This window comes from Oncorhynchus mykiss, chromosome 2 (assembly GCF_013265735.2).
Source record: "Oncorhynchus mykiss isolate Arlee chromosome 2, USDA_OmykA_1.1, whole genome shotgun sequence".
NCBI lineage: Eukaryota > Metazoa > Chordata > Actinopteri > Salmoniformes > Salmonidae > Oncorhynchus > Oncorhynchus mykiss.
This window is the reverse complement of record NC_048566.1, coordinates 5,797,289-5,810,314: the sequence shown is the minus strand read 5'-3', so window position 1 is coordinate 5,810,314 and position 13,026 is coordinate 5,797,289. Positions and strand designations below refer to the sequence as shown.

The window sequence follows — 13,026 nt, the reverse complement described above, 5'->3', positions numbered from 1 at the left end:
TGTAGCTCAATGTATTAATTAGACTTGCATTGAATTACACATCAACAATAATAATACATATGAACATCTCACCTTCTCTCTCTCGTCTGTCTTCTCTCTCATCTTCTCTCGTCTGTCTCTCTCTCGTCTTGTCTTCTCTCTCTGTATGTCTCTGTATGTCTCAGACAGTGGATGGAGAGGTGGTGATGCTGTCTGCACACTGGGAGAAGAGAAGAGCAGCAGTGGTGGAACTACAGGAACAACTACAGCAGATCCCAGGCTTCCTCACAAACCTGGAGACGTGCACCAACCGCATCGGTGAGTCACTGTGTCTGAGTTTAGAGTCTTCACTCTTCTGCTCAAGTGTGTACTTGCACACTCTTTCTCGCATGGATGTTACAATGGTGAAAACTCTCCAGACAATGCTTACACCAAGTGCACACTTGGGGGGAAGAGGGTGGAAATTCAGGACGTAGCCTACGTATCAGACTGCACCAGGAAACCTTTAGGACCAGTCAACAGTGGATCATATTATAGTGGAGAGAAATGTCACAATTACTGAATGTCAATGCCACTCTTCTTTAAAAATACATTTTGGGGGGACCTTTTGTTACCATTGTTGTAGAGTAGGTTGAGGTCAGAGGTGTTTATGACGGGCTGAGCTGTGTTCACCTTGAGAGAGCGGTGGTACTGTAGGGCACCAGCTGCCACGGCCTGCCTGTTACCTGTGGTGCTTCAGCTGGCAGTGGGGTAATAACAGCTACTGGTGCCAACATGGTGAAGGGGGGGGGTTGGTAGGCAACGACAGAGACAACAGGAAAAGAGGAAGCCTTTTTACACATGGCTAGTTTGAAACACAACACGTTTATAGTCTTAAGGGGACGGATATGACATCAAATCTGACTTCAGAATCAGATTCCCAAGTCACCTCTGTAGGTAGCTTGACCTACTTCCACGTCATATACCATACAGCACGGAGTAGTCTTCGATACTTTCTGTATTATTCCGTGCATCGGCCTTTACCAGTATGTATCAGTCTTCTCTAAATAGTTTCTAGTTTTGTACATTGTTCATGGAATTGGAACCCTTCTCCCCTGCCCTGAATAGTCAGTAGTGGCATAGACTCCTCCCCTGCCCTGAATAGTCAGTAGTGACGGAGACTCCTCCCCTTTCCTGAATAGTCAGTAGTGACGGAGACTCCTCCCCCGCCCTGAATAGTCAGTAGTGGCATAGACTCCTCCCCTGCCCTGAATAGTCAGTAGTGACGGAGACTCCTCCCCTTTCCTGAATAGTCAGTAGTGACGGAGACTCCTCCCCTTTCCTGAATAGTCAGTGACGGAGACTCCTCCCCTTTCCTGAATAGTCAGTAGTGACGGAGACTCCTCCCCCGCCCTGAATAGTCAGTAGTGGCATAGACTCCTCCCCCGCCCTGAATAGTCAGTAGTGGCATAGACTCCTCCCCTGCCCTGAATAGTCAGTAGTGACTATTATAGATCTCATCAGGATAATAATCTGTCTCTGATCAAATCAAATCAAATCAAATTTTATTTGTCACATACACATGGTTAGCAGATGTTAATGCGAGTGTAGCGAAATGCTTGTGCTTCTAGTTCCAACAATGCAGTAATAACAAGTAATCTAACTAACAATTCCAAAACTACTGTCTTGTACACAGTGTAAGGGGATAAAGAATATGTACATAAGGATATATGAATGAGTGATGGTACAGAGCAGCATAGGCAAGATACAGTAGATGGTATCGAGTACAGTATATACATATGAGATGAGATGATAATAATCTGTCTCTGTTGTAGTGTACCCTGTGATTTGTCACTGGCCATAGGGTGTGTTCTCCTAATGCCATTGATTTCCTGTTGATTCGCCAGATGTCTCCAAGCCTGAGCCCAAAACTGCCAAGCCCAAAATCTGGACATTAGAGCAAAACAACCCTTAGATTTGTAGTTTATTTTAACTCACTGTTCAGCGCTGGTTGTGCTGTAATCCATGTTAGATAGTAGTTGGACTGTTTAGAACTCTGAGGACTTTCATTCCGTCATTCTAGAATGGGTGTCTCCCTGTCTCAGCCAATGAGTTTCACGTGATGTGAATTCTAGCGAGCACATGGGAAATTCCAGTATGAACAGACTGAGAGATGTGTTCTAGGAAGGTGAAAGAAGTTGAATATAATTCAGTGGATTTAACTTTATTTAGAATAATTACATTTGTAAGATTTGTTCCTGCCCTGTACAGAGTTCCAGATAATGCCTCAAAAATGGCACATTTCCTTTTTAGTTGTCTTTGACTTTGGACAGAGAAAGTGGTTGGGCTCCCGAGTGGCGCAGCGGTCTAAGGTTAGGGGAGGGTTTGGCCGGGGTAGGCTGTCATTGTAAATAATAATTAGTTCTTAACTGACTTGCCAAGTTAAATACATTTTTTATTAATAAATAGTGCTCCAAGTACAAACAGTTTCCCTATATGACCACCAGATGTCAGTGTTCACTTGTGTTTCAGTAGTGTAGTGAATAATAGTTCCTTTATGTTTTATTGGAATTATTCACATGAAAATATTATACAGAGTCTGGCAACAGTCTCCCAGCAGCAGTTGGACAGAGTCTGGCAACAGTCTCCCAGCAGCAGTTGGACAGAGTCTGGCAACAGTCTCCCAGCAGCAGTTGGACAGAGTCTGGCAACAGTCTCCCAGCAGCAGTTGGACAGAGTCTGGCAACAGTCTCCCAGCAGCAGTTGGACAGACACAACAATGAGATACAGCTTCACAGCACAATGAAGTTGTCATGACAATAGTTCCATCAGGTAGCCTAGCAGTAAAAAGCGTTGGGACAGTAACTGAAAGGTTGCTGGTTTGAATCTGCTGATGTGCTCTTGAGCAAGGCACTTAACCCAAACTGCTCCTGTAAGTCTCTCTGGATGACTAAATGTAATATATTCCCTCCCCCTCTGCCACATACAGCCCACCTGGAGGCAGACTTTGAGGAGCTGGAGAGCCGGCTGATGTACCTGGACAACCTGTGTGGTCAGTGTGAGCAGCAGCGCTTCAGACACTTCCAGGTCGTGCAGCTGGAGAACTACAAGAAGAAAAAGAGGTAGGTTTTCCGTTCTCTCTCTGACCTCAGGATTTTACAACATAATAACATTGTGGTCATTCGTCCCGGCTAATACTCCGCTTCACTGGACAACCATCCGCCAACTCTATATCCCTGAGTTATTGTCTGATATAAAAACAGGTTCACCACTTGATGCACCACTGTGCTGCGTCCAGATGGATTACTCAGTATCATAACGTAGTATCATACCGGCCCAGGAAAAAAACAGCAGCAGGGTCAGAATACTGTGGGAAATGTGACATTTCAGACATTTTTTTAAACATTTTTAATAATTTGCACAACCATCTATATCTGTTTTTGCTTTGTCATTATGGGATATTGTGTGTAGATTGACGAGGGAATAAAAAACAAATCCATTTTAGAATAAGGTTGTATCGTAAACAAAATGTGGAGAAACTCATTGGGTCTGAATACTTTCTAAATGCACTGTATGAACAAGCTCCACATAAAATCTGCTGATGGCTATAATTATCACATAGTCACAGGAAAAAACCTTACTGAGTCTACAAGCTCCACATAAAATCTGCTGATGGCTATAATTATCACATAGTCAGGAAAAAACCTTACTGAGTCTACAAACTCCACATATATAATCTGCTGATGGCTATAATTATCACATAGTCACAGGAAAAAACCTTACTGAGTCTACAAGCTGCACTTGTAGCTGCTCATTTGTGACAGATAGACTAGTGTCCTGTCCAGGGGGTGTACTGGTACCTCAAGCTGCCTCACTACAGAAATAGGAGATAGACTAGTGTCCTGTCCAGGGGGTTGTTGTGTCTTTGGCTATGCCATGCTATTCTATAAAATACTTTTTCTGTAATTAATATTGCCTGATTAAGCTAAGCAGGTAAATAATTAACTGGAAAGTTGGGGCACCACGATAGAATGTTTATAGAGCTGTTGTCTTCCGAGTAAACTCTTAAAGACCTGGTCATCTTTTACGTCAGTAGCAGTCAATATTTAATCCTCAATTTATTTAGTCTCTAATCTGAAAGTTGTAAATTCTCATCTTCACGAACCCTGGTTAACAAGTTGAATAAGCAATACAAAATTTGGTTTAATTATTTATTTACTAAATACCTAACTAATCACACAGAATGGATCATACGTTGATGGACCTGGTGAACAGAGCCGATACAGCGGCTGGTTACACAAAGAAAAGGGTCGGGGTTTAAGTGAAAGAGCGGGAAGACTGAGTAACAAAGGGAGAAGCTGTACTATCGTAAATACAGTATCTTATGCATTCTAAATTACCGTGCATTTGAGAAAGGAAAATGCAATAAATATTTACTCTGAGCTGCGCTTCGGTAGATTGGTCGTAGATGGTAGGCCGGGTTGTCCTTTGAAGACTGTCTAGTGATGAACTGGAGCGTGGTAGAATGGATACTCTGTCCGTCCTCTCCTAGCCCACATTTAGCGGGCGGAGGGGGTAGCACTTCTTTAGTGAATAACAGTTCAAAGTTCACACCAAGTTGCCACACTTTAAGCCCGTGCTATATTCTGGCTGGTATAGTCGAAATTCATGAGAGCCAGAAACCTTGCTTGTTTGTAGGTGACCAAATACTTATTTTCCACCATAATTTGCAAATAAATAAATAAAAAATCCTACAATGTGATTTAAAAAAAAAAAAAATCTTCTAATTTTGTCTGTCATAGTTGAAGTGTACCTATGATGAAAATTACAGGCCTCTCATCTTTTTAAGTGGGAGAACTTGCACAATTGGTGGCTGACTAAATACTTTTTTGCCCCACTGTATGACCCATTGACGTTGTTTACCATAAAATATTCACATCTGTGGGGGAAATTGGATACTTCATAGAAACGTGTACAGAAAGCGATGTACTGTCGTTGCTGCTTAAGCCTTTCTCCACCTCGGTAGAAAAGCCTTTACAGCAGCAATCCTCCAGCAGCATTGTCCTCTTATCTGTGATGTGGGATTATTATTCTGTACGCCTTGAGGTTCTCATTACGGTGTGATGCTGCCGGACGGTTTACCTAGATGCACAAAGCTGCTTCTTCAATTCCACTGTTGTTACACCGTCAGAAACTGCCAGGTCTATTTGATGGCATGTCCACTAGACTAGAGTCATCATTTTAAGAGCCCAGTGCTTCATTTGTTAATGTGAGTGTGAGAGTGGGCTGACCTGGGGAGTTCTGAGGTAGCAGAATGTATGAGAGAGAAAATAATTCACCTTTCTAATAAAGCATTGCATGCATATCATCGTATTGGCATAGAGCAATGGAGTAGAGACACTTACTGACATTCCACACATGGGGACATTATTAGTAGCCCGGGGTCCTGGGAAAATGTTGGCCTTTTATAAACACATTACATGAAGTTGTCTTTTTACATGACTGGAGACTTTGACATAATGTTGTTTTAATACCACACACCTGATGGAGACTGACAGAATCTTGTTTTAATATCACACACCTGATGGAGACTGACATCTTGTTTTAATACCACACACCTGATGGAGACTGACAGAATCTTGTTTTAATACCACACCTGATGGAGACTGACAGAATCTAGTTTTAATACCACACACCTGATGGAGACTGACAGAATCTTGTTTTAATACCACACCTGATGGAGACTGACATAATCTAGTTTTAATACCACACACCTGATGGAGACTGACAGAATCTTGTTTTAATACCACACCTGATGGAGACTGACAGAATCTTGTTTTAATACCACACCTGATGGAGACTGACAGAATCTAGTTTTAATACCACACACCTGATGGAGACTGGCATAATCTTGTTTTAATACCACACCTGATGGAGACTGACAGAATCTTGTTTTAATACCACACACCTGATGGAGACTGACAGAATCTTGTTTTAATATCACACACCTGATGGAGACTGACATAATCTAGTTTTAATACCACACACCTGATGGAGACTGACAGAATCTTGTTTTAATACCACACCTGATGGAGACTGGCATAATCTTGTTTTAATACCACACACCTGATGGAGACTGACAGAATCTTGTTTTAATACCACACCTGATGGAGACAGCAGGCTACTATGACACTAAGAATCTGAGATCAATAAAACCACCTTGGGCTCCCGGGTGGTTAAGGGCGCTACAGCGCCAGCTGCGCCACCAGAGACTCTGGGTTCGCGCCCAGGCTCTGTCGTAACCGGCCGCGACCGGGAGGTCCGTACAGGCGACTCACAATTGGCCTAGCGTCGTCCAGGTTAGGGAGGGTTTGGCCGGTAGGGATTTCCTTGTCTCATCACGCACCAGCGACTCCTGTGGCGGGCCGGGCGCAGTGCATGCTAACCAAGGTAGCCAGGTGCACGGTGTTTCCTCCGACACATTGGTGCGGCTGGCTTCCAGGTTGGATGCGCGCTGTGTTAAGAAGCTGTGCGGCTAGGTTGGGTTGTGTATCGGAGGATGCATGACTTTCAACCTTCGTCTCTCCCGAGCCCGTACGGGAGTTGTAGCGATGAGACAAGATAGTAGCTACTAAACAATTGGATACCACGAAATTGTGGAGAAAAAGGGGTTAAAAAATCAATAAATAAAAAACCCACCTTGTCTTGAATCCATCACTAGTCCCGGCCTCGGTGTGTGGAGACACGTTGTAGGTTACAGTATGAGGAGGAAATGATAGTCCTTTTTTATGTTACCTTTTATTTAACTAGGCAAGTCAGTTAAGAACAAATTCTTATTTACAATGACGGTCTACACCGGCCAAACCCGGACGATGCTGGACCAATTGTGCACCGCCCTATGGGACTCCCAATCACGGCCGGATGTGATACAGCCTGGATTCGATCCAGGGACTGTAGTGATGCCGCTTGCACTAAGATGCAGTGCCTTAGACCGCCGCGTCACTCGGGAGCCCAGTTTCACTGACTCACTCAATGATGAGCAGCTCACTGGCTGGGGATGGTCGATGTGCTCGTGCCAAAAGCTTCTCTCTCTTCTTGTAAAACAATATTTGGAAGTAGATCTAGTATGTTGGTAGCCTACAGCAGAGTGTTTTCAGCAGGAGCCATTTGCTTTCCAACCTGTGTTTTCACTGACAGATTTGCCTCACGTTCCCGACTGTAGGCTCTTCCTTTTTATTGGGCTACAGTCCACAGCTAGTGGTCCTCTGTGGCTAAATGATAGTCCTTTTTATTGGGCTACAGTCCACAGCTAGTGGTCCTCTGTGGCTAAATGATAGTCCTTTTTATTGGGCTACAGTCCACAGCTAGTGGTCCTCTGTGGCTAAATTATAGTCCTTTTTATTGGGCTACAGTCCACAGCTAGTGGTCCTCTGTGGCTAAATGATAGTCCTTTTTATTGGGCTACAGTCCACAGCTAGTGGTCCTCTGTGGCTAAATGATAGTCCTTTTTATTGGGCTACAGTCCACAGCTAGTGGTCCTCTGTGGCTAAATGATAGTCCTTTTTATTGGGCTACAGTCCACAGCTAGTGGTCCTCTGTGGCTAAATGATAGTCCTTTTTATTGGGCTACAGTCCACAGCTAGTGGTCCTCTGTGGCTAAATGATAGTCCTTTTTATTGGGCTACAGTCCACAGCTAGTGGTCCTCTGTGGCTAAATGATAGTCCTTTTTATTGGGCTACAGTCCACAGATAGGGGTCCTCTGTGGCTAAATGATAGTCCTTTTTATTGGGCTACAGTCCACAGCTAGTGGTCCTCTGTGGCTAAATGATAGTCCTTTTTATTGGGCTACAGTCCACAGCTAGTGGTCCTCTGTGGCTAAATGATAGTCCTTTTTATTGGGCTACAGTCCACAGCTAGTGGTCCTCTGTGGCTAAATGATAGTCCTTTTTATTGGGCTACAGTCCACAGATAGGGGTCCTCTGTGGCTAAATGATAGTCCTTCTCATGCTGTACCAGGCTGTTCTGAATGATTTATTTATTTCTGAACAGGAATTCTATAACTTTGGTAAATGTATTTCCATGAATCAGGGTGCTGCAGCTCGTTCAGAACCCTTCACGTGGCTATGATTCTATAAGGAAATAAATGATGAAGTGCAATGCTGGAGAGGTTAATTAAAGTTTTTTTTTTACCTTTTATTTAACTAGGCAAGTCAGTTAACAACAAATTCTTATTTTCAATGACGGCCTAGGAACAGTGGGTTAACTGCCTGTTCAGGGGCAGAACGACAGATTTGTACCTTGTCAGCTCGGGGTTTGAACTCGCAACCTTCCGGTTACTAGTCCAACGCTCTAACCACTAGGCTACCCTGATGAGAGTTGCAGGCTCATGCCTAGCAGAGTAGAGGGAGCGAGAGAACAACTAGAAGGAGATTCACGTTCAGTGATTTATGTGAGACAAAATGAAGTGTCATCTGTTCATAGGAAAACAACATGCCTGTTATTCATGTCAGGCCTGGGCATTATAGTGCTTATAGTCGTCCGGGTTTGGCCGCGGTGGGCCGTCATGATGAATAAGAATTTGTTCTTAACTGACTTGCGTACTAAAATAAAGGTTAAATAAAAAATATTTGTGTTTTTAGTTGTACTTTGCCATTAAACAGCCATTAAATAGCCACAGAAGGGAGGTTATTGTTCATCTGAGGGTGTAGACTAGCGAGAGAGAGGAGCTGATGGGAGGTTATTGTTCATCTGAGGGTGTAGACTAGAGAGAGGAGCTGATGAGAGGTTATTGTTCATCTGAGGGTGTAGACTAGAGAGAGGAGCTGATGGGAGGTTACTGTTCATCTGAGGGTAGAGACTAGAGAGAGAGAGGAGCTGATGGGAGGTTATTGTTCATCTGAGGGTAGAGACTAGAGAGAGAGAGGAGCTGATGGGAGGTTATTGTTCATCTGAGGGTAGAGACTAGAGAGAGGAGCTGATGGGAGGTTATTGTTCATCTGAGGGTAGAGACTAGAGAGAGAGGAGCTGATGGGAGGTTACTGTTCATCTGAGGGTAGAGACTAGAGAGAGGAGCTGATGGGAGGTTACTGTTCATCTGAGGGTAGAGACTAGAGAGAGGAGCTGATGGGAGGTTATTGTTCATCTGAGGGTATAGACTAGAGAGAGGAGCTGATGGGAGGTTATTGTTCATCTGAGGGTGTAGACTGGAGAGAGAGAGGAGCTGATGGGAGGTTATTGTTCATCTGAGGGTAGAGACTAGAGAGAAGAGCTGATGGGAGGTTACTGTTCATCTGACGGTGTAGACTAGAGAGAGGAGCTGATGGGAGGTTATTGTTCATCTGAGGGTATAGACTAGAGAGAGAGAGGAGCTGATGGGAGGTTATTGTTCATCTGAGGGTATAGACTAGAGAGAGGAGCTGATGGGAGGTTACTGTTCATCTGAGGGTGTAGACTAGAGAGAGGAGCTGATGGGAGGTTATTGTTCATCTGAGGGTATAGACTAGAGAGAGAGAGGAGCTGATGGGAGGTTATTGTTCATCTGAGGGTATAGACTAGAGAGAGGAGCTGATGGGAGGTTACTGTTCATCTGAGGGTAGAGACTAGAGAGAAGAGCTGATGGGAGGTTATTGTTCATCTGAGGGTATAGACTAGAGAGAGAGAGGAGCTGATGGGAGGTTATTGTTCATCTGAGGGTATAGACTAGAGAGAGGAGCTGATGGGAGGTTACTGTTCATCTGAAGGTGTAGACTAGAGAGAGGAGCTGATGGGAGGTTACTGTTCATCTGAAGGTGTAGACTAGAGAGAGAGGAGCTGATGGGAGGTTACTGTTCATCTGAGGGTAGAGACTAGAGAGAGGATCTGATGGGAGGTTACTGTTCATCTGAGGGTATAGACTAGAGAGAGGAGCTGATGGGAGGTTACTGTTCATCTGAAGGTGTAGACTAGAGAGAGGAGCTGATGGGAGGTTATTGTTCATCTGAGGGTGTAGACTAGAGAGAGGAGCTGATGGGAGGTTACTGTTCATCTGAGGGTATAGACTAGAGAGAGGAGCTGATGGGAGGTTACTGTTCATCTGAAGGTGTAGACTAGAGAGAGGAGCTGATGGGAGGTTACTGTTCATCTGAGGGTGTAGACTAGAGAGAGGAGCTGATGGGAGGTTATTGTTCATCTGAGGGTATAGACTAGAGAGAGGAGCTGATGGGAGGTTACTGTTCATCTGAGGGTATAGACTAGAGAGAGGAGCTGATGGGAGATTACTGTTCATCTGAGGGTGTAGACTAGCGAGAGGAGCTGATGGGAGGTTATTGTTCATCTGAGGGTAGAGACTAGAGAGAGGAGCTGATGGGAGGTTATTGTTCATCTGAGGGTATAGACTAGAGAGAGGAGCTGATGGGAGTTTATTGTTCATCTGAGGGTAGAGACTAGAGAGAGGAGCTGATGGGAGGTTATTGTTCATCTGAGGGTATAGACTAGAGAGAGGAGTTGATGGGAGGTTATTGTTCATCTGAGGGTAGAGACTAGAGAGAAGAGCTGATGGGAGGTTACTGTTCATCTGACGGTGTAGACTAGAGAGAGGAGCTGATGGGAGGTTACTGTTCATCTGAAGGTGTAGACTAGAGAGAGAGGAGCTTATGGGAGGTTACTGTTCATCTGAGGGTATAGACTAGAGAGAGGAGCTGATGGGAGGTTATTGTTCATCTGAGGGTGTAGACTAGAGAGAGGAGCTGATGGGAGGTTACTGTTCATCTGAGGGTATAGACTAGAGAGAGGAGCTGATGGGAGGTTACTGTTCATCTGAGGGTGTAGACTAGAGAGAGGAGCTGATGGGAGGTTACTGTTCATCTGAAGGTGTAGACTAGAGAGAGGAGCTGATGGGAGGTTATTGTTCATCTGAGGGTATAGACTAGAGAGAGAGAGGAGCTGATGGGAGGTTATTGTTCATCTGAGGGTGTAGACTAGAGAGAGGAGCTGATGGGAGGTTACTGTTCATCTGAGGGTGTAGACTAGAGAGAGGAGCTGATGGGAGGTTACTGTTCATCTGAAGGTGTAGACTAGAGAGAGGAGCTGATGGGAGGTTATTGTTCATCTGAGGGTATAGATTAGAGAGAGAGAGGAGCTGATGGGAGGTTATTGTTCATCTGAGGGTGTAGACTAGAGAGAGGAGCTGATGGGAGGTTACTGTTCATCTGAGGGTGTAGACTAGAGAGAGGAGCTGATGGGAGGTTACTGTTCATCTGAAGGTGTAGACTAGAGAGAGGAGCTGATGGGAGGTTATTGTTCATCTGAGGGTATAGACTAGAGAGAGAGAGGAGCTGATGGGAGGTTATTGTTCATCTGAGGGTATAGACTAGAGAGAGGAGCTGATGGGAGGTTACTGTTCATCTGAGGGTGTAGACTAGAGAGAGGAGCTGATGGGAGGTTATTGTTCATCTGAGGGTATAGACTAGAGAGAGAGAGGAGCTGATGGGAGGTTATTGTTCATCTGAGGGTATAGACTAGAGAGAGGAGCTGATGGGAGGTTACTGTTCATCTGAAGGTGTAGACTAGAGAGAGGAGCTGATGGTAGGTTACTGTTCATCTGAAGGTGTAGACTAGAGAGAGAGGAGCTGATGGGAGGTTACTGTTCATCTGAGGGTAGAGACTAGAGAGAGGATCTGATGGGAGGTTACTGTTCATCTGAGGGTATAGACTAGAGAGAGGAGCTGATGGGAGGTTACTGTTCATCTGAAGGTGTAGACTAGAGAGAGGAGCTGATGGGAGGTTATTGTTCATCTGAGGGTGTAGACTAGAGAGAGGAGCTGATGGGAGGTTACTGTTCATCTGAGGGTATAGACTAGAGAGAGGAGCTGATGGGAGGTTACTGTTCATCTGAGGGTGTAGACTAGAGAGAGGAGCTGATGGGAGGTTATTGTTCATCTGAGGGTATAGACTAGAGAGAGGAGCTGATGGGAGGTTACTGTTCATCTGAGGGTATAGACTAGAGAGAGGAGCTGATGGGAGGTTACTGTTCATCTGAGGGTGTAGACTAGAGAGAGGAGCTGATGGGAGGTTATTGTTCATCTGAGGGTATAGACTAGAGAGAGGAGCTGATGGGAGGTTATTGTTCATCTGAGGGTGTAGACTAGAGAGAGGAGCTGATGGGAGGTTATTGTTCATCTGAGGGTGTAGACTAGAGAGAGGAGCTGATTGGAGGTTACTGTTCATCTGACGGTAGAGACTAGAGAGAGGAGCTGATGGGAGGTTACTGTTCATCTGAGGGTGTAGACTAGAGAGAGGAGCTGATGGGAGGTTACTGTTCATCTGAGGGTAGAGACTAGAGAGAGGAGCTGATGGGAGGTTACTGTTCATCTGAGGGTGTAGACTAGAGAGAGAGGAGCTGATCGGAGGTTACTGTTCATCTGAGGGTGTAGACTAGAGAGAGGAGCTGATGGGAGGTTACTGTTCATCTGAGGGTGTAGACTAGAGAGAGGAGCTGATGGGAGGTTACTGTTCATCTGAAGGTGTAGACTAGAGAGAGGAGCTGATGGGAGGTTATTGTTCATCTGAGGGTATAGACTAGAGAGAGAGAGGAGCTGATGGGAGGTTATTGTTCATCTGAGGGTGTAGACTAGAGAGAGGAGCTGATGGGAGGTTACTGTTCATCTGAGGGTGTAGACTAGAGAGAGGAGCTGATGGGAGGTTACTGTTCATCTGAAGGTGTAGACTAGAGAGAGGAGCTGATGGGAGGTTATTGTTCATCTGAGGGTATAGATTAGAGAGAGAGAGGAGCTGATGGGAGGTTATTGTTCATCTGAGGGTGTAGACTAGAGAGAGGAGCTGATGGGAGGTTACTGTTCATCTGAGGGTGTAGACTAGAGAGAGAGAGGAGCTGATGGGAGGTTATTGTTCATCTGAGGGTATAGACTAGAGAGAGGAGCTGATGGGAGGTTACTGTTCATCTGAGGGTAGAGACTAGAGAGAGGAGCTGATGGGAGGTTATTGTTCATCTGAGGGTATAGACTAGAGAGAGAGAGGAGCTGATGGGAGGTTACTGTTCATCTGAGGGTGTAGACTAGAGAGAGAGAGGA

At 45.0% G+C, this 13,026-nt stretch overlaps 1 protein-coding gene across 6 annotated transcripts in view; it reads left to right on the top strand.

The window, feature by feature from the left end:
* The window catches only part of dtnbp1a (dystrobrevin binding protein 1a), a 58,034-nt gene that overhangs the window by 1,724 nt on the left and 43,284 nt on the right, over positions 1 to 13,026 (top strand). For all 6 annotated transcript variants that reach the window (XM_036935988.1, XM_036935980.1, XM_036935969.1 and 3 more), the window contains exons 5-6: positions 165 to 297; positions 2,948 to 3,080. In XM_036935988.1, the coding sequence (XP_036791883.1) occupies positions 165 to 297; positions 2,948 to 3,080 (266 nt within the window). The remainder of the gene's footprint in view (positions 1 to 164; positions 298 to 2,947; positions 3,081 to 13,026) is intronic.